This window comes from Erpetoichthys calabaricus, chromosome 13 (assembly GCF_900747795.2).
Source record: "Erpetoichthys calabaricus chromosome 13, fErpCal1.3, whole genome shotgun sequence".
NCBI classification, from domain to species: Eukaryota; Metazoa; Chordata; class Cladistia; order Polypteriformes; family Polypteridae; genus Erpetoichthys; species Erpetoichthys calabaricus.
The window spans coordinates 57,780,579-57,803,078 of NC_041406.2; the positions used below are offsets into that span (position 1 = coordinate 57,780,579).

The 22,500-nt window shown below is 36.5% G+C and overlaps 1 protein-coding gene across 2 annotated transcripts in view; it reads left to right on the forward strand.

Annotated features, from left to right (window-relative positions):
• Positions 1-10,206: 10,206 nt before the first annotated feature.
• The window catches only part of LOC114642709 (sorting nexin-13-like), a 115,007-nt gene continuing 102,713 nt past the window's right edge, over positions 10,207-22,500 (forward strand). For both annotated transcript variants that reach the window (XM_051936168.1, XM_051936170.1), the window contains exons 1-2: positions 10,207-10,340; positions 17,745-17,833. In XM_051936168.1, the coding sequence (XP_051792128.1) occupies positions 10,286-10,340; positions 17,745-17,833 (144 nt within the window). In that variant the 5' untranslated portion in view covers positions 10,207-10,285. The remainder of the gene's footprint in view (positions 10,341-17,744; positions 17,834-22,500) is intronic.

Here is a 22,500-nt window from a genome sequence, read left to right on the forward strand (position 1 = left end):
ATTTTTTTTCTCCCTAAATAATAAAAACCACCATTTACAAACTGCATTTTGTGTTTACTTGTGTTATATTTGACTAATGGTTAAATGTGTTTGATGATCAGAAACATTTTGTGTGACAAACATGCAAAAGAATAAGAAATCAGGAAGGGGGCAAATAGTTTTTCACACCACTGTATAAGCTTTGCTAAGGGAAGCTGTAGTTTCAGTGTTTTAGTCGTTTATTTGATATAAAATACATACATCACATGTGATGAAGACCATGGAGAGGCTACTGCTTCACCACCTTAGGCCACAGGTTCAACACGCCCTTGACCCTCTGCAGTTTGCATATCAGGAGAAGGTGGGAGCGGAGGATGCCATCATCTATATGCTACACCGATCCCTCTCTCACTTAGACAGAGGCAGTGGTGCTGTAAGAATTATGTTTCTAGACTCCTCTAGCGCCTTCAACACAATCCAACCTCTGCTCCTTAGGGACAAGCTGACAGAGATGGATTAGATTCATACCTAGTGGCATGGATCGTGGACTATCTTAAAGACAGACCTCAGTATGTGCGTCTTGGGAACTGCACGTCTGACATTGTGGTCAGCAAGCACAGGAGCGCCACAGGGTACTGTACTTTCTCCGGTCCTGTTCAGCCTATATACATCGGACTTCCAATACAACTCGGAGTCCTGCCACGTGCAAAAGTTCGCTGATGACACTGCTATCGTGGGCTGTATCAGGAATGGGCTGGAGGAGGAGTATAGGGACCTAATCAATGACTTTGTTAAATGGTGCGACTCAAACCACCTACACCTGAACACCAGCAAAACAAGGAGCTGGTGGTGGATTTTAGGAGGCCCAGACCCCTCATAGACCCAGTGATCATCAAAGGTGACTGTGTGCAGATGGTGCAGACCTATAAATATCTGGGAGTGCAGCTGGATGATAAATTAGACTGGACTGCCAGTACTGATGCGCTGTGCAAGAAAGGACAGAGCCGGTTATACTACCTTAGAAGGCTGGCGTCCTTCAACATCTGCAATAAGATGCTGCAGATGTTCTATCAGACAGTTGTGGCGAGCGCCCTCTTCTATGCAGTGGTGTGCTGGGGAGGCAGCATTAAGAGGAAAGACGCCTCACGCCTGGACAAACTGGTGAGGAAGGCAAGCTCTATTGTTGGCATGGAGCTGGACAGTTTAACATCTGTGGCAGAGCGAAGGGCGCTCAGCAGGCTCCTATCAATTATGGAGAATCCACTGCATCAACTTAATAGTATCATCTCCAGACAAAAGAGCAGCTTCAGCGACAGACTGCTGTCACTGTCCTGCTCCACTGACAGATTGAGGAGATCGTTCCTCCCCCAAACTATGCGACTCTTTAATTCCACCCGGGGGGGGGGGGGATGGGGGTAAACGTTAACATTATACATAGTTATTGTCTGTTTTTCACCTGCATTATTATCATTCTTTAATTTAATATTATTTATTGTATCAGTATTCTGCTGCTGAAGAATGTGAATTTCCCACTGGGATTAATAAAGTATCTACCTATCTACCTACCTACCTACATCTCCCTACATCTCCCTGTATGGCTTATAGTGCCTATAGGGCACCAATTGAAATTCTAAGCAAAACCCTTAAATGTTATGGAATAAGTCTACAGGAAAAACAGTTTCACTAAGCATGCTGTCTTCATTTACAGGTATATTTTGCAACAAAGTTAAACTGGAGCTAATTCATTTTATCAGAGGTAATTGGCACACACCCTTTGTAGGAAGAATACTAGTTTTCTTCCTTATTTTCAATGACTGGCTTGGTTGGATTTCTCATGTAAATAATAATTAATATCAAGGATGCTTCAGATCTTTTTGGATTCAGTGTGTGGCAGGAAATTGTGAATAATCTGGTAATTAAACGAGCATCTGAAGCTATTAAGAATATAGCGATATACAGTCAATCCTCAACTTTCATAGGGTTACTGTTGCTAGAAAACAGAGCAAAAGTCAAAGACAAAAATGTTAAAAACATCTTGAGCCTTTGGGGAAACAAAATTTTAGGTTTGTTTGACCACCAAAAATAGTAGTCTTTTATTGGAGATTGCTCAAAATACACTTTTTGCATAGAGTGCTTAATAACAAGTTACAATTTCTGAGAATATGCAGATTTCTTACCATAGTAACCATGAAATAGCTCATAAATGCAGTATACAAAATAAAATTGGTAACATGCAGAACATTTTTTTTGGTAGTCAATCCTTAGAATTCTGTGATCTTATGTGCTAAAATCTCAATATGAAAAGGACCCTTAGTCACAGCTGCTGGTAGATGCTCAGACTGGCGAGGCCTCTACATCACCCCCGACACCCAGTCCTTCACATTTGCTGGATTGTGTTGGTGATCATGAAGGACACACTGGCTTAAAATAATCTATCAGCAATATCTACTTTGTGCACCTTCTGAGAGCCTTAAAAGTCTCTGGGTCTGGTAGCATAGCAGAGGCGAGTTGATGTTTAAATTTTAGGCTGTGATCAATGATAGGATTGGCAGCCTTGATTTTCCTAGATAGCTGGTTACAACTGGCACACCAGCTGTCGACATTCTAGCACAAAATTTTATTTTCTCAGTAAGCTGCATCAGTGACTTTGCACGCTTGGGTTTTGTGCCCGAAGGACTTGCACTACAGTTATGGGACATAATTGCAACACAAAATTTGATTTTTTTTTTTTTTTTTTTTTCTGGGGGTGATAGGGGGAAACCATGAAAATATCCATCAAATGCACAGGGAACTCTTTGTTCCACGATGATAGAGTGAATAAGACTGGTGAAGTGCCTAGTAGGATATTAGCTGCTCCACAAACTTGCACACATTGCAGTTTTCATTTTTTTTCTCTACTTCACAGAGCTACAAAGCCCACTTATATGCGTGATTGCCACACAAAAGTAAGTGTGGTTACTAATAATATGGTTAAATATAAAGTTAAATGTGCAAATGTTAAGGATTAGCTGTAGATTAAATAGCATTTAACACATATAAAATGTGAAATAAAAATCGTATGCCTATACTTTCTATTAAACCCTTTAGTAATACCAGCATTTTTAAACCATGACAGTTAGTTCTTAGATTGGATGTCGTTACCTCAGTAAACTATTCTGGTGCAGCCAAGTAGGCAATATGAAAACAGTGAAAGTTTACGTCTGTTAGGCTGCATTGTAACAGGGGACTAGCCACGTTATATTGGTGCAGCTATAACATACTGTATCAGTAATCAAACATAGCCTATTAAATGCTGTCCATTTTGTGCATCCAGTGTCAACTGCTTCTTTGGGGTTAAGTTCCTACAAAGTGGATAAGTGCCTTAAAAAGTCAATGGAATCTAGCTAAGTGTAACCACTGCCTTGGAAGTAAAAGGTACCCTAAGTTCTTGTCTATAAGCCGCGGCTTATCTAAGGAAAAAAGTTGTGAAAATGAAAAAATAGAATATCGGCTTATACATAAGTCCGGCTTATACATCCATCGCGGGGGTTGCGTTCCAGAGCCACCCGCGAAATAAGAATATCCGCGAAGTAGAAACCATATGTTTATATGGTTATTTTTATATTGTCATGCTTGGGTCACAGATTTGCGCAGAAACACAGGAGGTTGTAGAGAGACAGGAACGTTATTCAAACACTGCAAACAAACATTTGTCTCTTTTTCAAAAGTTTAAACTGTGCTCCATGACAAGACAGAGATGACAGGTTCCGTCTCACAATTAAAAGAATGCAAACATATCTTCCTCTTCAAAGGAGTGAAGCAAACAAATCAATATGTCTGTTTGGCTTTTAAGTATGCGAAGCACCGCGGCACAAAGCTGTTGAAGGCGGCAGCTCACACCCCCTCCGTCAGGAGCAGACAAAGAGAGAGAGAGGGAGAGTTTGTTTTTCAGTCAAAAATCAATACGTGCCCTTCGAGCTTTTAAGTATGCGAAGCACTGTGCAGCATGTCTTTTCAGGAATCAGCTTTACAAAAGATAGCAACGTGAAGAAAATCTTTCAGCATTTTTAGATGAGCGTCCGTATCGTCTAGGTGTGCAAACAGCCCCCCTGCTCAATCCCCATACGTCAGGATCACAGATAGTCAGCGCAAGAGAGACAGAAAAGTAAGCCGGGTAGGTTCTCAGCCATCTGCCAATAGCGTCCCTTGTATGAAATCAACTGGGCAAACCAACTGAGGAAGCATGTACCAGAAATTAAAAGACCCATTGTCCGCAGAAATCCGCGATATATATTTAAATATGCTTACATATAAAATCACAATTTAAATGACCGCTACGCGCTCGTGTTGACTCGGCGACGCCCAGAGCAGAAAGAACGCGCTCCGGCTGCTCCAACCGCGCCATGCGGGGAGTGAGAGAGACGCCAATATCTCACACTCTCTCCCCCCTTAAAGAAATTAAATGGGCGCGAGTGAGACCACTGACCTCCCTCCCTTCTATTAGTTATAGGTTATAGTACGTTCGGCTTATCCATGAGTCCGGCTTATCTATGATATGATTTTATTTTAAAAATTCGTATGATTTTGGTCTCCGGCTAATACATGAGTCCGGCTTATAGACAAGAACTTAGGGTAATTGCACAAGTACAGCTTCTCAAGATGAGTACAACAAAATTCACTGCATCTATGTGGATGCATCTGATATGTTTTAAGATTTTTCTTTCAGACTACTTTTTGGCCGCATTTAGAGAGAGAGGGAAACATAGATATTTTAAATAAAAATGCAAAATTTTGCTTTACTTAACTACTCTTTGGGACAGTGAAAGCATACAACAACCATTACCTTAAAATACCAGACTTATTTATTGTTTTTTTTTCTGTAGGTAGCCCTGCTTTTTACTTACAAATGTTAAATACATACAGTTTTAGGTTAGTTGGCAACTATAATCTAACCTAGTGTGCATGTATAGTATAAAGATTTGTGCGTGATTGTGCCCAGAGATGAACTGGTGCCCTGTCTATTGTTGTTTCCACTTTGCATCTTATACATCTGGATTACCCACCCAGCTGCCTGTGATCTTAAACTGAATAAACAGGTTAGGAAAGTGGTTGGATGGCTGTTTATGACATTGCTAATTTAAAAGCTGAAATATATATTACATGAAGCAACTTCTGTAACTTCAGCATGTGTAACTAAAGTTGAACATTACAGCAGCCAAAATAATTTCATGATCTGTGTACTTTCACAATGAGTATTCAAGCAACTCATTGAACATATCCTTAAAATTGGAAGGCAAGTTTAATTAGACTGGGAAAAAAATGAGACCCAGTGCAATTTCTGCAACTGGTATTTTTTTTGTGCATCAAGCCAAGATGGAAGAGCATGCCTAGTCCTTAGCAGTAATATTTCTTATATATATTTCTCTTCTGGTTCGTCCTGCTTCTATTTCAAAACCGGTCCCGCCCACACACAGCCGACTTGGCATTTCTCGATTCCTATTCGTCCTCTTCCATGTCATGCACTATACTGGCCTGCTGAGCGTAATACATCCAACAAGTACTCGAGGTGCTGCCACAACGGTAAAGTAGCTTTACCACCTTTGCGGGAGCCACCTGTGTCTTTATAACAGCTTCTTACACAGCAAACATCAGAAGCTAAAAATTACTGTGAACACATTCGAGAATACAACCCTTGTCTAGCGTTTGCTTCCATGGGTGCACAGAAAACTCAACCTCCTGGCCACGGACCATACTGTTTTAAAATGCACGGGCAAATTTATCACCAAATCTCTCTACTATACGCTAACACTTCTACTTCTCCAGGATATGGACAGTTGTATGTTTTTAACACAGCGCAAGCTACTGATGTACGCTTACAAAATAAAGCAAACTCTGCATGCAGCGAAAATGTACTTCTCCAGCTAGATTCCATGCTCAGAACCATCAACCCCTTCGCTAAATCATACAAACACATGCATGAAATCTCTCAGTCCAATACTACAGCATCTGTACGAATGGTTTTCAAGGAAAACCCTAGGCAGGATTTACAACGATACAATGCCCCGACATGTCACACCGATGTTGCAGTGATTTTTGTCGGAGAAGATGGTGAAAGGGATATTTGCATCTATCCCATAGGCAACTCCTGTAAACAGATTTCCACGCTCAACATGAATTGCGATCCTATAGTTTACCCACTTTTATTCCCTTATGGAGACATTGGCTGGCACAAAGATTTACAACATGTTCCCGATAAAAGAACCGCCAAGCGAATAAGGCTTACTCAATGCCAATCTTACGTGTACAGATTAGCAATGAGGAATACATTTAGTATTTTGCACTCTAGCGGAAAACTATTCCAACAGTACGTTGTAGATGCGTATGTTAAAAGCAGCGGGCACGCGTCTCAACTATCAGATTACATCTACAAGATCTGCGCGTGAAACTATCAGACGCATTGCAAGCAAACACTGAAAATAACAACGTACGTGTAGGCAAAATGATCATATTACCATCCACATTTCCAGGAAGTCCAAGATACATGCAACAAAACTATCAGATGCCATGGCCATAGTACATAAATTCGGAAAGCCTGATTTATTTATCACTTTCACATGTAATCCTGCTTGGCCGGAAATTCTACATGCACACTGCGTCTTTCAAGAAGTATTTATTTCTTCTTGATTTCTGAATTCCTTTCTCACTGTTTTCCGTTCCTATTCTGACACCGCCGTATGCTATGGCGGGCGTCGGCTAGTTTGTAATAATGTTTCTATAAATAACATTCTTAAAACTCTTCAAACTTATAAAGTTAGATTTTTGTGCTAAATGGTGATACATGTTGGAAAATTACTGTAAAAACACCTACTGTGTCACAAATACTTACAATCTTATTTTCTGGTGCAACAAAATAATTCAAAAACAATTTGGTGGTGCCAAAGTGTTGGATTTCAAAAGATGTCTCAACAGATCAAGCAAGGTTATTTAAGGGTTATGTCTTGGATAATAGGACAGTTGTTGTTCCTTTTCTTATCCAAGTGTCTGCCAGATAGATTACCCTCCCACCTATTTTTGAACAATCACAAAGTTTTAATCCTTGGTTTCCCCTGCTTACAGCACCACTACCAAAAGAGTACTCCCTTTTTCTCTGGTACCCTTTGTGTCATGTATGTTAAAAAGAGTCAAGTTACTGGCAATAAAGCTGAAATGTTTGTAATGAAGAAGATTGATCCTCAAAGTATTTCTGACCAGGGTCATTCTTCCAGAGATAAAGATGTATCCAGCTACCTGTGGCCTAAGGTCATTTTGTAACTTATTACAGTGTTATTACCTCATTTGTTTTAGTTCTGTCTTTATGTGCAAAATAGTAGGAAAAGTTATCATCATCCACAACAGAACGATGGAGCACTCTGTACTTGTTATTAGGAGCCACTTCTCCTGGCAGGTTTGCTGTCTCCTTGCCAATTATTTGACTTTTGTATCTAGACCACACTTTGGTAAAGACTGTGTTTTACCTTCAGTTTATAATATTTTCTAGTTTAATTCAGATGTCCCACTTTTAGTATACATTGATAAAGTTAACATTTCTGACCACTGCTGAATCCCCAGGAAATCAGGGATATTTTAGATTCTTTAAAGTATGGGTGTCAAATTCCTGTCCTGGAGAGTCCCAGTGGCTGCAGGTTTTCATTCTAACCTTCTTTTTCATTAGTGACCAGTTTTTTGCTGCTGATTAACTTCTTTTGCCTTAGTTTTAATTAACTTGACTCAGGCCCCTTTTTCCTTAATTGGCAGTCGAACAATAATGAGACACAAAACAAGCTGATACATGATCAGCTCACCTGTGCCCATGACACAATATCTGAAAATAAAGAAAGGTAATGGTCTCTGTAAAGTTGATCTCTCAGGTCATTAAAACATTTCGACAGTGTTCTTAGAAAAGAACAGAAAAATAAACAGTTTTGGAAATGCCTGCTGTGGCAGAATGAGAGCAGCAACAAGCCATGGAATTAAATAATGGGTTTAATTAACAGCAAGAATTGGCTTCACATTAAGAGATTGGTTGGAGTTTCAAATCCCAATTTAGCTAGTTTACTGTTGGCTCGTTTCACATCTCATTTTTTTTGGCTGCCATTTAATGAAGAAAAGAATAAACTCAGAGGACTGAATCTTTAAAAACAAGGCTATTGAAGTGAAGGGGAAAGAAGCTACTAAGCAGTGAAAACTGGTCAATGATTAGGAAAAGGGTTAGAATGAAAACCTGCAGACACTGTGGCCCTCAACACCACTGCTTTAAAGGAAGAGGTTACAACTCTCACTTGGACCAAGTTCTTCGGGAGTTTTAGGTACACTGTGGTGATGTACTCTCTCATCCAACTCAGAATGCCTATCTGAAAACAAAACAATTTAATAGCTTAGCATTTTGAGTAGATAAAGCTTTTTATCTACATTTGTACATCAGACAGAATTATATTGCTGTCACATGCCTAAAGTTGTGAGAATGTATCTTTGAATTAGCATTGACATATACAGTATAAATGTTGATATATCCTAATAGACATTTTCCTTACATCAAAGGTTTAAATTATATTACTTCTTTACAGGAGGCAGTAAACAGGTTTTTCCAGCAAAATTCTTTTTGTTATTTATATTTTTATATCAAAGAATTAAATTACTTTGTTTTATTACTACAGTATGTCCACACCAGCTAGGTTACATTTTTATTGGAATTTGCAAACTGATAATGGTTAGTTTTTTGGTTTATTTTTATATATATTTATATATTTTGTTTACCGTTGGCAATTTCTTATTTCATGATTATTATTGATAAATATAACTTTCTCAAAATTTAAAATAGTTGTCCACCCCTCTCTTCCCACCCCCCCAGAACAAGATGCATAGCTTTGTTTTTTCATATTTGTACTGTCTTAATAAGTTTACTCTAAAATCTTAATCTGCTGTAAAATGTACTGTGACCTGTAGGGGGACACCACTGAGCTATCTTCACCCACCAGGTTCCAATCATAATGGCGCCACCACAGATTCCAGTTTGAATTAATAAATTATTTTAATAAATACATTTTATTTTTAAGCACATTAAGTACAATTGCTGCTTCTTTCTCTTCCTTCCCCTCATTCCACTCCTCCAGGTGATCTTTGTCCTACACCTCCCAACTCTGATTCCCTGAATTGATATGAGGTGACTTCTTTTATATGAGACCCCAGTGTACTTCTGGTACCAAGGCATAGCCCATGGGAAGCATTTTCAGGCCAGGTGGAAATTCCCCAATGTAGGGAGAGCTTCTTTTGGCAGCGCCCTCTGGTGGCATCTAGAGACATCGACAGAGTTGCCCTTCAAGACTACATGTCCCATGATACCCTGTGGGTGTCCAGATTGGGTGCTGACCGAAGAAGCACTGCCACTTCCCATGTTTAGGGATAAAATGTGTTGTTCATTCACTACACCCCAACTGTAATAGGAATCATTAGCCATCTGGGCTGGTTTGCTTTTTCCATTGCACAGTCTATCCATTATGGCCTCCCGGCCCAGTATGGCTGTACTCTCCAACCCTCTTGAGATGCCAGTTCTTTCATGTTGCCATTCATAGTACATATATTTTCACACCCTCATAAGTCAGTTCAGGGTCATTAGGATTGGGTGATGGGAGCCAAGCTATAAGTATTAGGTCTGTGTAAATGTATATTCTTGTTTACTAGATAAACAAATACTTGCAAATATGTATAGTATATAATATGTATGTCTCTGTTGCTATTGTTTCATAGTCAATGTTCTGAGAAAACATGCAAGTAGGAATTTTATTGAAATGTATAGAATTTTATTTACACATAACAGTAAAAAATAAACACAATTAACAATCTTAACAAACTTAAATCTACATCAGACCACTCCTACTTATTTTTGTGCTGTTAAGTTCTTTGTATCTTATACCATTTAAGTTCTGCTTAAAGAACCAGTAACTAAATCTTAACTGATCCCCATACTTACCTTTTCTCCCAACTCTAAACCTGAGGAAAATCAAAATATATATGAACAAATTAAAACAAAACATTTTGCTCTAAAGGGGTGCTTAAAAGGGATAGTTAAGGTATTGGAAAGTGTAAAAAGAGAGTTGGCCTACTTGCATAGACTAAAATAACAGTTGGTAAACTATTAGTTGTTGTGTTGACTTTCGTTTATAAACAAGTGACAATAGAATTTCTTGACAAAAAGAAAAATGTATAAATTAATATTTTATGTTTCATTTTTTGTGTTAATATAGATGCACCAGAAGAGCTTGTAAATTCTTTTTTTGAAGTAGAAGTAGAGATGGAAAAGAAAATTTGTCGGGATCTGGTCTGTACTTCTCCCAAAGATGAAGAAGGTTTGAATTGATTTTTTTATCCCAAAAATGATGATAAAAATGTGACTAAAATTGAAATTCTAACTGTATATCAAGGATGGTGATGGTCATCTTAAAGACATTTAACTTTATGTGGCTTCTTATGCAAATTACGCCAATTAACTGGAGTGACATGTCACCTGAGTGGTTGCTTTTTGGCTTAAAATTAACTAAAATAATGACTGTTCGGTTACGTTTCATGTACACTGTTGCTGTCACCAAACTAAGTTGGAATGGAATGTCAACATTACTTTTAATTTTAAAAAGTATGTTAAAGGAATGATCCACCCCAAAAATAATAATTTTTTATTTTTTGCTTACCTTATGTACTTTGTAGTGACCAATTTATACAAGGGCAAATGATGATGAACAAAGAAAAAAAAAAAAAGTTTAATGTTACTTGTATCTCATAATCCATATGTTAGTTATCTAGTCATATGCTCAAAACTTGCAAAGCACATAATTTTGTATGTAACTAGCAATATTTTAGCAAAAAATCAACAGTGAACATCATAAACCGGAAACTTAAAGCCTCATAGGAATGACTTTTTGAATTGAAAACAGGACTCTTGACTAACAAATGAAGGGAACAGGCGGGTCTTCAGTTTAGAAGTCAAGAAGTAATTCCCAGGAGGATTTTAGTGTCCTGTTTATGACTTTCATAGGTTCTTTAACTGCCTCACTTGAAAAAATAAAAATAGAAGATTCTGTTGAGGTTTCTGGACCATAACAGCTATGTTGACATTCTTTGTTAAAGTGCTAGAAACAGTGGTTCCTACAAGCTAGACATTGTCCATTACCCCTACAGTCAGGCCTAATCTTTTACCATCTTACCACCACACATCATTTTGTTTTGTTTTCATTTTCTATAATCATTGATTGTTTAGGCTGCACTGTTTGACCAGTTCAGTTAACTCCTCCTAGTATGCACACTCATCATATTTGAAAAGAGACATACAAAGAGTGTTGTCTTCAACAAATACTGTACAAGCATTTGTACAGTATGCACATGCGAATTGCAGTTATTTGAGTACATTGAGTGAAAGAGCAAGGATTAAATCATCTGTTTTCAGACTAAGGGACTAATACAGTAAATGTTGTCCTTCAGCTTTACTAATGACTTCTTATCAAGATGAAATGAAAATAGCGAGTACCTCAAATGGACTGATCAACATCCCTTTCAATCAGTTTTTCAAAAGTTTAAGAAGGATAATTGGTATAAAAACCTATGGTACTTATAAAAAGTCTTCACTCCCCTTGGACCTTTTCTTGTTTTATTGTTTTAAATATTTTAACACAATGTATTTTATTAGTCTTTTTTTGACAGTGATCAATTGAAGAAGACTGTTTTGATGTCATCTTGAAAACAAATCTATACACATTGGTCTTATTATATTTCAGTTATTAAACACAAAGTAATTCATTGCCTAAGTATTCACCGAGTTTAATATGACACATCTAGATCTCCACTGCTGCAGCCACTTGGTTTTAGTGGTCACATCATTTATTAAATGGAGATCACCTATGTGCAAGCAATTTGTTTGAAAGTGATTCTAAATACATCTGTACCTGGAAGGTCCAACTGCGGGTGAGTTAGTTTCCTGGCATAAACTAGTGCATAAAGGCATAAAAGAACACCTTAAACAACTAAATGACAAGGTTAATGAAAAATTACCAGTCGATGAATGGATTCAAGAAAATTTCAAAGTTACTGAATGTTCCTTGTTATGCAGTTAAGTTGATTAATAAAAGTGTAATCAATCAAGATTATCTGCACATGCATGCTTGGTAATCCTTAAGAATGTCCTGAAGCCTTACCAACACTATGCAAACTGATACAAACTCAAATGTGTGTTACACAGGAAATTGGCTTAACTTGTGGATATTTTCTTTATGATAGATGCAGTACAAAGGTATCATAACTGTAGTCATTTAGGCTGCACTCAGTAGTGCCTTTGAAGCACACAACTAGACCCTTTATTTATATGAATAGGTCTTTATATATTGATGCATTTATATAGTACAAATATACATATAAAAAGATAAATTCTCTTTGTGTATGCAGTTCGTTTTCGTATTTCTTTTTTTCTTTTATATTTTTATTTTATTAGTTTTCATTGTAATCATTCCATACAAACAGATCAATTTATAACCCAACAAATATGAAGACTAATCAAACCCCACCCCTGAGAAGGAGAACTTAGCTAAAGGACAATTGCTTTAGGCTTTTTTATAAGGCAACATTAAACAAAAGAAAGGGAGAAGTAAATATCTATGTAAATAAGAGATGGAGAAGGGAGTTAAATGCAATAATAGTTATTTCTCTTATTGTAAAATAATATTGATTAAATCCTGCCATGTTTTGAAAAAATGTTGTACAGATCCTCTAACTGAAAATTAGATTTTTTTCCAATTTCAAATAATATAAAACATCGGTTTCCCACTGACTTATAAGAGGAGAATTAGGATTCTTCCAATTTTTGTATTTCTGCTTGAGTTATATATGGGTATTTAACTCTTCTCCCCAGTCTTAAAAATTTGTATGTTAGTTTGACCAGCAAATATAAATTACCTTAGGATTTGTGAAAGTAGGGGTTTACGTGAACATGCCTTGTAGACTAGTACCCGGGATTGGTTCCGGCTTTACACCAAGTGCTCCTGAAATAGGTTCTAGCTCTTTACAAACCTATACAGAAAATAGATGCAGATGGTAAAAGAAAAAAATGTGTGGTTGGTTTAAGTAGTCATTTGTATGCCATTTCCTTTACAAAATGGATTAATTACACTAAGTACTGTGTTCAATTGCACAAACCAGTTAAATGCATATTTATTCCTAACTTCTTTTGAGGATGTATTCCTCAGATTACAAGGCTTTTTGAAATATTGTTATCAAAGCTATTGTTTCTTTAGAAACCCATTCTGATAACATAAATAATTGTAATTTTTGTCTGTAGACATAAAATGTTTGCTAACAAAAAATGTAATCAAAACACCATTTAATTATTGTTATTTTAAGCATCAGAGTTAGTATCAGCCAGTTAAAACATGTTTTGATATGTTAGGGATTAGAGAGGGAGAGGTGTTATAATTAGTCATTTTTACATTTCTTGTAGTCTCAATAAAAATGGGTTCCAAGAATACTTTTAAGTGTACTTTTTCATCTTAAACCTACCAACAATTAACTATAAGATCAGACTTTCTGCTCCACAGTTCTGCTTCTTATTGAGCAGTTACACTAACTCTATCAGGTATCAGTCACGTGTGGTTTTTATTAAACTGTCAAGTTTCATCACATGTGTCTCACTAATTGTGGTACTAATCTTCATGCACTGTACCCTACAGTTTCCTTCTCTATCTTTTGTTTACTCTGTAATTGCTTTCTTGTAATTTAAATCTACTGTATGCTAGGTATATTATTTCTCTCTCTAATAAAAAAAAAATCTTGTGACAATACGAGACTTTTGATGTGATCTTTTGAAGAGAGACAGAGAGACACTTTCACATCCCATGAGATGGTCAAGTCACGTCATATTTACAACCTTTGGAAGCAAGTCCCATGGTACACATGCAAGCAAGTTAGAGATAATGGAAGTATGAAAATTTGAAAGTCTCACAAAAATGAGAGTAAACATCGCATTAATGCAAACAAATGGAAAATATTACTCTGTGAAATAACAGAACAGCGAAAAGAGATCGAATAGTGTTTGAGGATGTCTGGGGGAGAAGAGAGACAAGGCAGTGAGACAAAAGGACAACTGCTGTATAGGCTTTTAAATGTTCGAAGCGCCACACAAAATGCAGATCATGCAGCAAGGCAGCAGCAAGCCAGCAGCTGATCGAGCAAAGAGGAGGTAAATAAAACAACTGTTATTCATTTCCTTTTGTATCACCATTAAGAGCATTTCGGAGGAGTGAGCGCTTCTTCTTGGGGTATGTTTAGACTTCCTTTTCACAACGGCGCAGGAGGAGGGAGGTGTAGGCAAGCGATGCGAGCAGGGGGCGAAGCCCCTAGTAAATAAAATTAAGGCAAATGTTTAATAAATAATAATGAAGAGGGAGTCACTGACCATTACAATGTGATATTTGTTGCACTCTACTGATCCATGTGTAAAAACATGGCAATACTTGCAGTGATACAATTTACAGTGTACGATTTTCCAGGAAGAAGCAACATACTTTAAAAAAAAAAATTTAAAATAAATAAAACTGAACAGATAGATGCTTCTCTTGCTTCAGTAAAGGTCACTGTTCATGACTTCACAATCAGAAAGAAAAGAAAAAAAGAATACTGGAATCCCTGGGCTACGAAAATATTTGTAATCCAAAGCCACCTTCAATTCCTTCGTACCTCTCCATTAGCGTCTTTTGTTTTGCAAATGTGTCGGTCAGCACAAGCACCAAGCAGCCTGCTATCCCATTCCCCGACTGCAACAGCTCAACTTGGGCAAACACAGGAAGCTCAGCAGTCTACTTGTGACTTTACGCTGTAGGAAGATAAGTAAATAAATCAAGGTAAATAACATTCAATCTGGCTTTAATATAAGTAACATAATCTTTTTCAATAAAGACCATCAAAAAACATAATCACAAACAGACCTTTGCACAATACCATGTCAAGCTCTGTAAGCCCTTCTGTTTTGTTGAAGGACATGAGTGTGGCAGATTGACTGGCAGGATGACGTCCAACCTCTTGCTGCATCCAAACAGTGCCATCTTTCACCTTTACGCCTGGTGTAGCTGCATTGTTCTTATGTGTGACTGGATGCTTCTTGTGGGGAGGGCTTCTGTTCTGTTTCTTTGATATAGAACCCTCATCCTCATCTGAGTTCACCTTTGTTATAGCACGTCTTTATTTGAAAACACCAGTGTCAGATCGGGGGGACTGTGAATGTGACTGAGAGAAAAAGACTGCATTAAAAAAAAAAAAAAAAAAAAACACTAACCATTGCAAGTACCATAAATTTACACCGGCTTTTACAGACTCAGATCAAATGTATGTTTTTATTCTATAATAGTAACAATAAGAGCAGCTCACTACTAAAAACAATAATTCTTGGAAGCGCCCGGATTTGAACCGGCAACCTCTTGATTATGAGTCACAAGTTCTTACCGCTGCACCACCCAAGCTGTGTGTTTTGTTTTGTTATATGTGTACCTTTTATGAAAGTGTTTATTTAATATTTGGACTTCAGTCTTGACACATTATACACTTTATGTCAATATTTTGTCATTAATACTTCTTCGATTTGGCAAAATGTACACCGGATGCCCTTCCTGACATAACCCTCCCCATTAGTACTATAACATGAAAAAAGGTTTCTGTTTTAGGTATGTGTTCAACATTTCTTGCCTCACATTTCCTGTCATCCTGCTGTACTTTTACCCAGATCATTGCAAACACGGAGCACACATGAAAAGCATGTGTTTCAAATAACAATTTATTATTTACCATGTACAACTCCAGTCACCTCACATTGAGATAAACAGACTTAAGCTGGGAGAACATTTTGCCTGAGTTGAGCTTTGGTGGTCGGGGGATGGGTTAGCAGGATGTTTGCTGTTTGTGCTGATCCACACAAAACAAAAGAGGCTAATAGAGAGGTGCGAAGGAATTTAAGGTGGCCCTGGATTACATGTTTTTTCATAGGCTTCAGGGATTCTAGTTTTAAATGTTTGTCTTTTACCTACCAGGAAAGACCACGAAGATATCAAATGATGGATATGGACAGATGAGACTAAAGTGAAGCTTTTTGGACATGGGGCCTATTATGTCTGGTGTAAAGCAAACACAACATTCCATAGTAAGAATGTAATGCCCTCAGTCAAACTATTGTGAAGGTAGTGTGAGGTATGGGGATGCTTTGGTGTCTGGGTGACTAGGCATTATTGAAGAAACCACAAGTTTCTCATAGAAAATTCTTAATGAGAAGAATGTTTGGTCATCTATCCACAAGCATAAGCATAGTTGGGACATACAGAAGGCAATGATCCCAAAAGTAAAAGCAAGTCGGCATCAGAATGTAGGACAAGAATCAAAATTAATATGTTTGAACAGGCAAATTCAAAGTTTAGCCCAAAACCCAAAAGCAACTTGGTGACAAGACCATAAATGTGTAATTTATGCTTGAAAACTACCAGTGTTTCTGGAGTAATGATTTTTTTATAAGGAAGAGTGGATAAAAATTGTCTTACAATGATGTGAAAAAACTGATATTCTAAGCAGCATTTGATTGTTTTTATTGCAGGTAAATGTGATGCAGCTATTTATTATAGTAGGTTTTATTTTATTGGCGCTCTTTTTCCGTACATTGCCATTGGATGTTTTATAACTTAATTCATTCAATAAAGGACTAGAGGGAACAAGTTACGTGTTCACTCAGGTACCCTTTATGTAATATTTAATTCTGGTTGAAGTCATAAAACATTTTAGTGTCAAATATTTGCAACAGTAGAGAAAGTTTTAAAAGGGAGAAAATACTTCTGCATGGCACTGTGAATTCTTGAGTTTGTTAGTGGTAGGGTATTCTGTATAAATACAATGCAATTAGTCAACAGGTTTGCTATACAGGCAGTTTAAACTCATCAGTTGAAGATTTAAAGAGCATTTATACATTGTACTTTGTACATTGTGATTGTTATTCATACAACAGGAGTTGAGTTTTCTTGTATGCATACTGCATATTGATATAGTGAACAATTTGCAGATCATTCTTTATTGTAGCTATTACAGTAAATGAATTTGAACTGTACAATAAAATGTACTTTTTTATTTTTTCTTATTTATAGTGCAGGAAAGTGATAAGACTATTCATACCTGACGTGGTGGTGTAGTTGTAGAAGTGAAACTAGAATTTGGAAGAGAAAGTTTTGTGTCTCTGTAATAATTATTATCTCTATACTGATTTACACATTACCAAATCTGTAACTCCTTTGCATTTATTTCTCACTTTAAACCATTTGTTTTATTTAGAATTATCTTTCAGTTTGGTCATTTCTACTAGTATTTGCTTTGAATTTTCAAGCATGGGAAAAGGCAAAAGCACACTTAGAGGCACAAGCATTTGTAATAATTATATATAGGTTCTTATTACTATAATGATATTTTCTGCGTAGACATTGTTGTAAACTTTACAAAGAAGAAAGAAAATTTTTGTCTTTAACTTTTGTCTCAACTAACAAGAATAGCAGAAGTAAAGTGTTTGAGTATGTTGTTAAAGAAATATTTTGAGATATTGTTTATTTTATGATTATTATATATTAAATGACAAAAATATGTTTTAACCAGTGTTTCTAATTTAACATTTTTAATTCCTTCTCTACTTTTGGTTAGACTTGTCTAACAAGTTTGTGTATGTGTCTTTTTTTTTTTCCTCTCCCCTAATTAAGGTTTTTTGCGTGATCTCTGTGAAGTTTTACTGTATTTATTGCTACCTTCTGGAGACTTCCATAACAAGAATATGAGATATTTTTTAAGGGTAAGCAATTGCAGTGATCCAATCTGTATTATAATTTATTTAGAAACATTTGTTGAAAGTTACCATTTTCATAATTAAAACATATCTTGAAATATTTATGAATTGTGTTAAATAAAATATACAATACCCTTCATAATGTGTAGGACAAAGACGCATTTTTTCCTTGATTTACCCCTCTGCTCCACAGTTTAAAATTAAAAATCAAACATTTAATTTAAGGGTATTTGTATACATTTCAATCACATCATGTATGCAGAAATCGCAACACTTTTTATATATGGTCCCCCCATTTCAGGGTACCATACCCACCATTGCTATGTTACAAACATTATATTAAAGAAGTCAAATTTAGTACTATGTTGCATATCCCTTGCATGAAATGACTGCTTGAAATCTGTGATTCATAGACATCACCAGGGGCTGAATATCTGTTCTGGTGATACTCTGCCAGTCTCTATTGCAGCCATCTTCAGCTCCTACTTGTTTTGGAGGTTATTCCCTTTATGTTTTTTTCCCTTCAGCATATGGAAGTCTTGCTCAATTGGATTTAAAGTGGATGGATAACTGGTTTGACCATTTAATAATATTCAATTTTTTAGCTTTGAAAAACTCCTATGTTGCCTTCACACTGATATAGGTTAGTCTTTGCCTTGTCTTTCCACAAGACTTTTTTCCAGAATTCTGCTGGCCCTTTTAAGTATTTTTGAGGAAATGTTAATCTAGACATGTTGGTTCTGTGGCAAATTAGTGCTTTGCATCTTGCAGTTTGGTGTCTGTATTTCTGTTCATGAAGTCTTCTAACAAATACACATCTGCCTCCTGAGGACTGTTTCTGATCTGTCACAGTTGTTTGGGAGTTTTTTTTTTTTTTTTACCATATTGAGGATTATTCTACCATCAGCAGTGGAAGTCTTTCTTGGCCTGCTACTCCCTTTGTGATTACTGAGCTCAAAAGAGCATTCTTAATGGTATTCCATATAATAATAATAATAATTATTATTATTCATTACATTTATATAGCGCTTTTCTCAGTACTCAAAGCGCTATCCACACAGGGAGAAACCGGGAAGCAAACCCACAATCTTCCACAGTCTCCTTACTGCAAAGCAGCAGCACTACCACTGCGCCACCTGTGAGGATGGTTGATTTAGGTAATTGATTTAGGTAATTCTAAAGTTTTACAGATGTCTCTAATGGTTTTATTCTTGTTTTTCAGCCTTATGATGGCTTCTTTGACTTTCATTGGCACAGCTTTTGTCCACATGTTGAGCAAAGCAACTATAGACTCCAAAGGTTAGAAGCAAGCCTAGTTATCTTATGCTTGCACTAATGAAGCAATGAACCACACCTCCTAAGTAATCATAAACACCTGTGACTCCAGTTTTCCCAAACATTTTGGTGGCCTGAAATGGGGGTGACACATGTATAAAAAGTATAATTTCTACTTACGCGGTGTGACCGAAATGTATACAAATACTCAAATTAAAGTTTGCAGTGTGCACTTTAATGATTTCTTGATGTGTAATTTTAAACTGGAGCAGAGTGGTAAATCAAGGAAAAATGTGCATTTGTCCCAAACAATATGGCACTATAAACTAATATAATAAATTAGTAGATTTAGGAAAATTCAGAACACTGATTGATTAGCAATATGTTATATGTTTTACAATTTTTTTTAATGAATACATTACTAACAATCATATTTTAAAATCGCTTTAAGTAATGAATTTCAGCAGTGAATATATTACATTGTTTCCCTAAAAAAACACAATAACAACAAAACTGCTTTTCTGCAGCAGAGGAGTGTAGAAAATGCAATATATGAATTAATGCACTTCTGCTCTCTTATATAGCCAAATATCACAGCCATGTGTGTTTATTTTACCATCCACTTCATCAAGTATACATAAACTAGACAAAGAGCCCGTTTCGACAACGTAAGATGAAACGGGCACGAGTTTGTGTCAGCAGTGTATGAAGAACAAATGATAAGTAACGAAGAAGTTGTTTTGTAATGATTGTAGTCCGCTTTACTCATTACTGTACAGGCTTGTACTGTTAGTTGATGAATTTTCCAGGCCTATAGTATAATATTGAATGGTGAATGTTCCAGTACAATATGGAATAGTAATAAGTATAAGCACCACAAACCTGATATAGGTGTATTGAATGAATGCGTAAATGAATCAGAATGTGTAATTAGGCCTCAAGGTGTAGTCAAAATCGCCTTTCAGACCTCTAGAGCTTTCATCGAAGTCGCCTTTCTCTTTGAATTTTTGCGGCTGTAAATCCGCCGCCTGCCGCGATGTTGGGGTTGGATGTCGGTCTCGTAAGGTTTTTCGGGCAGCTGCGCAGAAGGCAACTGCGCATTCAGCTTCGGACATGCACAGAAGGCGACTGCGCATTCAGCTTCGGACGGACGGACGTGAGTTAGTGAGTGAGTGAGTGAGGAGGCAAGCGAATTTTGTATTAAGATGATGAAGAGACAAATTAAACACAGGTCTGTATGAGCATATTTGATCACCTCCAATTTAAACAGTAAAGCAAAGGCTTTTTTTGTATTAGAGGTGAAAAATGTTATTTGTTTTACACTCTCCTAATGATTTGTCTTTATTATAATGAAAAGTATGCCATGCTTCAAAGAAATTTTTGGAGATACTGTACAACCAAAGAAAAGGATTGATTTCATCTGGAAGTAGATTCAAGCGGTGGGTAAGCAAAGTATAGGAACTTAATTCTGGCTGTCTACTGATTGCAATAGTAGGCACTTGGGAATTTTACCTGAATGAGCCTTAAGCTCTATTCTGCAGCCACTGTTTTTTCATTTATGTAGTTATTTATTTTTATTAAAAGACTGAAAGTTTTCTGTTAACATCCTTATTGAACGAGGTTGTTTTAGGCATGACATATATTAAAGGAGAAACAAATATATACAGCATAAAATCCACTTCATAAGAGCAAAGCCATACGGAACCTGTGCCTTTTGTAGGAGCGGGTGACATGTAGTAAGAACCATTGCAGGACAGAATGCCAGTCCACTACATGTGATTTATATTTCTATGCTAAGATTTAAACCTAATGTGACTGCACATGCAATTTAATATATTTACCCATTTATTGACCCACCTGACTAATATCTGGCTTAAGAAGCAGATTCCCCATATCTTTTCGTTCCACTTCCTAAATTTTCAAACAATTCTAGGAGGCTTTCTGAGCATCTTTGAATTTTTGTGAAATGCCTGTGTTCTTCGTGTAGTAATTGCCTTTGTAATGTAAGTAAGCAATCCTGAGATGAAAGCTAAGTAAAACTGACCACCAGGATAATGCTTTCATTTTAGTCTGTTTTGAGTAATATGTTAGAACTGATATATAATAATTTGATTTCTGTACGGGATTGTATTTCTAGAAAAACAATGTTTGAAAATTCAAGCTGTTGTGTGTAAAAGAAGTTTTTTTTTATTTGTGAAATTATAAGAGATTTCATTTCACATTGCCTTAACATGTACAAGTTTTTTCAGCTGCCATTAAAGTTTTTATTTTTCTTTATGTCTTAATAAAGTACTGGGGATGTTTGTATGTTATTCTTTATATAAATATATAGTAAATTGGGTGAACTGTGCCACTGTACCCTAGTTCTAGCACAGGGTTTTCCAACTCTGGAACTCTTGGGTTTTCATTCTAACCCTTTTCTTAATTGTTGACCAGTTTTTGTTGCTAATTTACTTATTTTCACTTCATTTTAATTGACTTTTTTTTTAAGATGCAGTCTTTCAAATTAATTGATTTTTTTTAGTGGCACCCAAACAAAAATGACACATAAAGTGAGCCAACAGGGACCACCTAAGTTGGGGCCTTTAACTTCAACCAACTTCACTCCAGTCAGTTTCTTAAGTAGAAGCCAATTCTTGTTGTTAATTAAACCTGTTATTTGGTTCAATGGCTTCCAAAAATGTTTCTTTTTTTCTAATAACACAGTGAAAATGTTCTGTGAAGCTGAGGAGGTCAGCATTACATAGACCTTCACCTTTCTTTATTTTCAGATATTGTATGATAGGCACAGGTTACTGGGTCATGTGTTAGTTAAGTTTTTTTATTTCATTATTGTTTGGCTGCTTGTGTAACACTTTTTAAGGCCTTATCTCCTACTCTAAGACTGACCTGTAGGAAAGAATGGCAAGATAAAAACAGTTAATCATCAGCATTTTTATACCCATCTGGAGTTTGGGAGAAAACATGAGAGAACTTGTATATTGAGGAAATTCGGGCAAATAGACGAGTTGAAGATTTCATTTTAATGGGATAAAATTTAATACCTAACACTATCTGTGACACAAAAACAGTAGGCCTACAGTGAAGTATAATCATGGTACATACATATCATGCAGCAGTGACTTGGCCACTTATTATAGCTGAAGTTGAAAATAGATTGAATTCAGTACTAGAAAATATTGCAAGTGAGCTTGCTTCAGCATACTAGAAAGCTGAAACTTGAGAGCTAATTAACCTTTAAGAGTGATGGTGATTTAGTGCACAAATCCAAGGCAACACTAAAGTGACACATGAATAAATGGTGAGTGTTCATGAGTGCCTGAATAAATTTCCCAAACTTTGTCCCATTTGGATCTTTGGCGTGATTCGAAAATGGTAGTTATTGAAACCTGGATGAG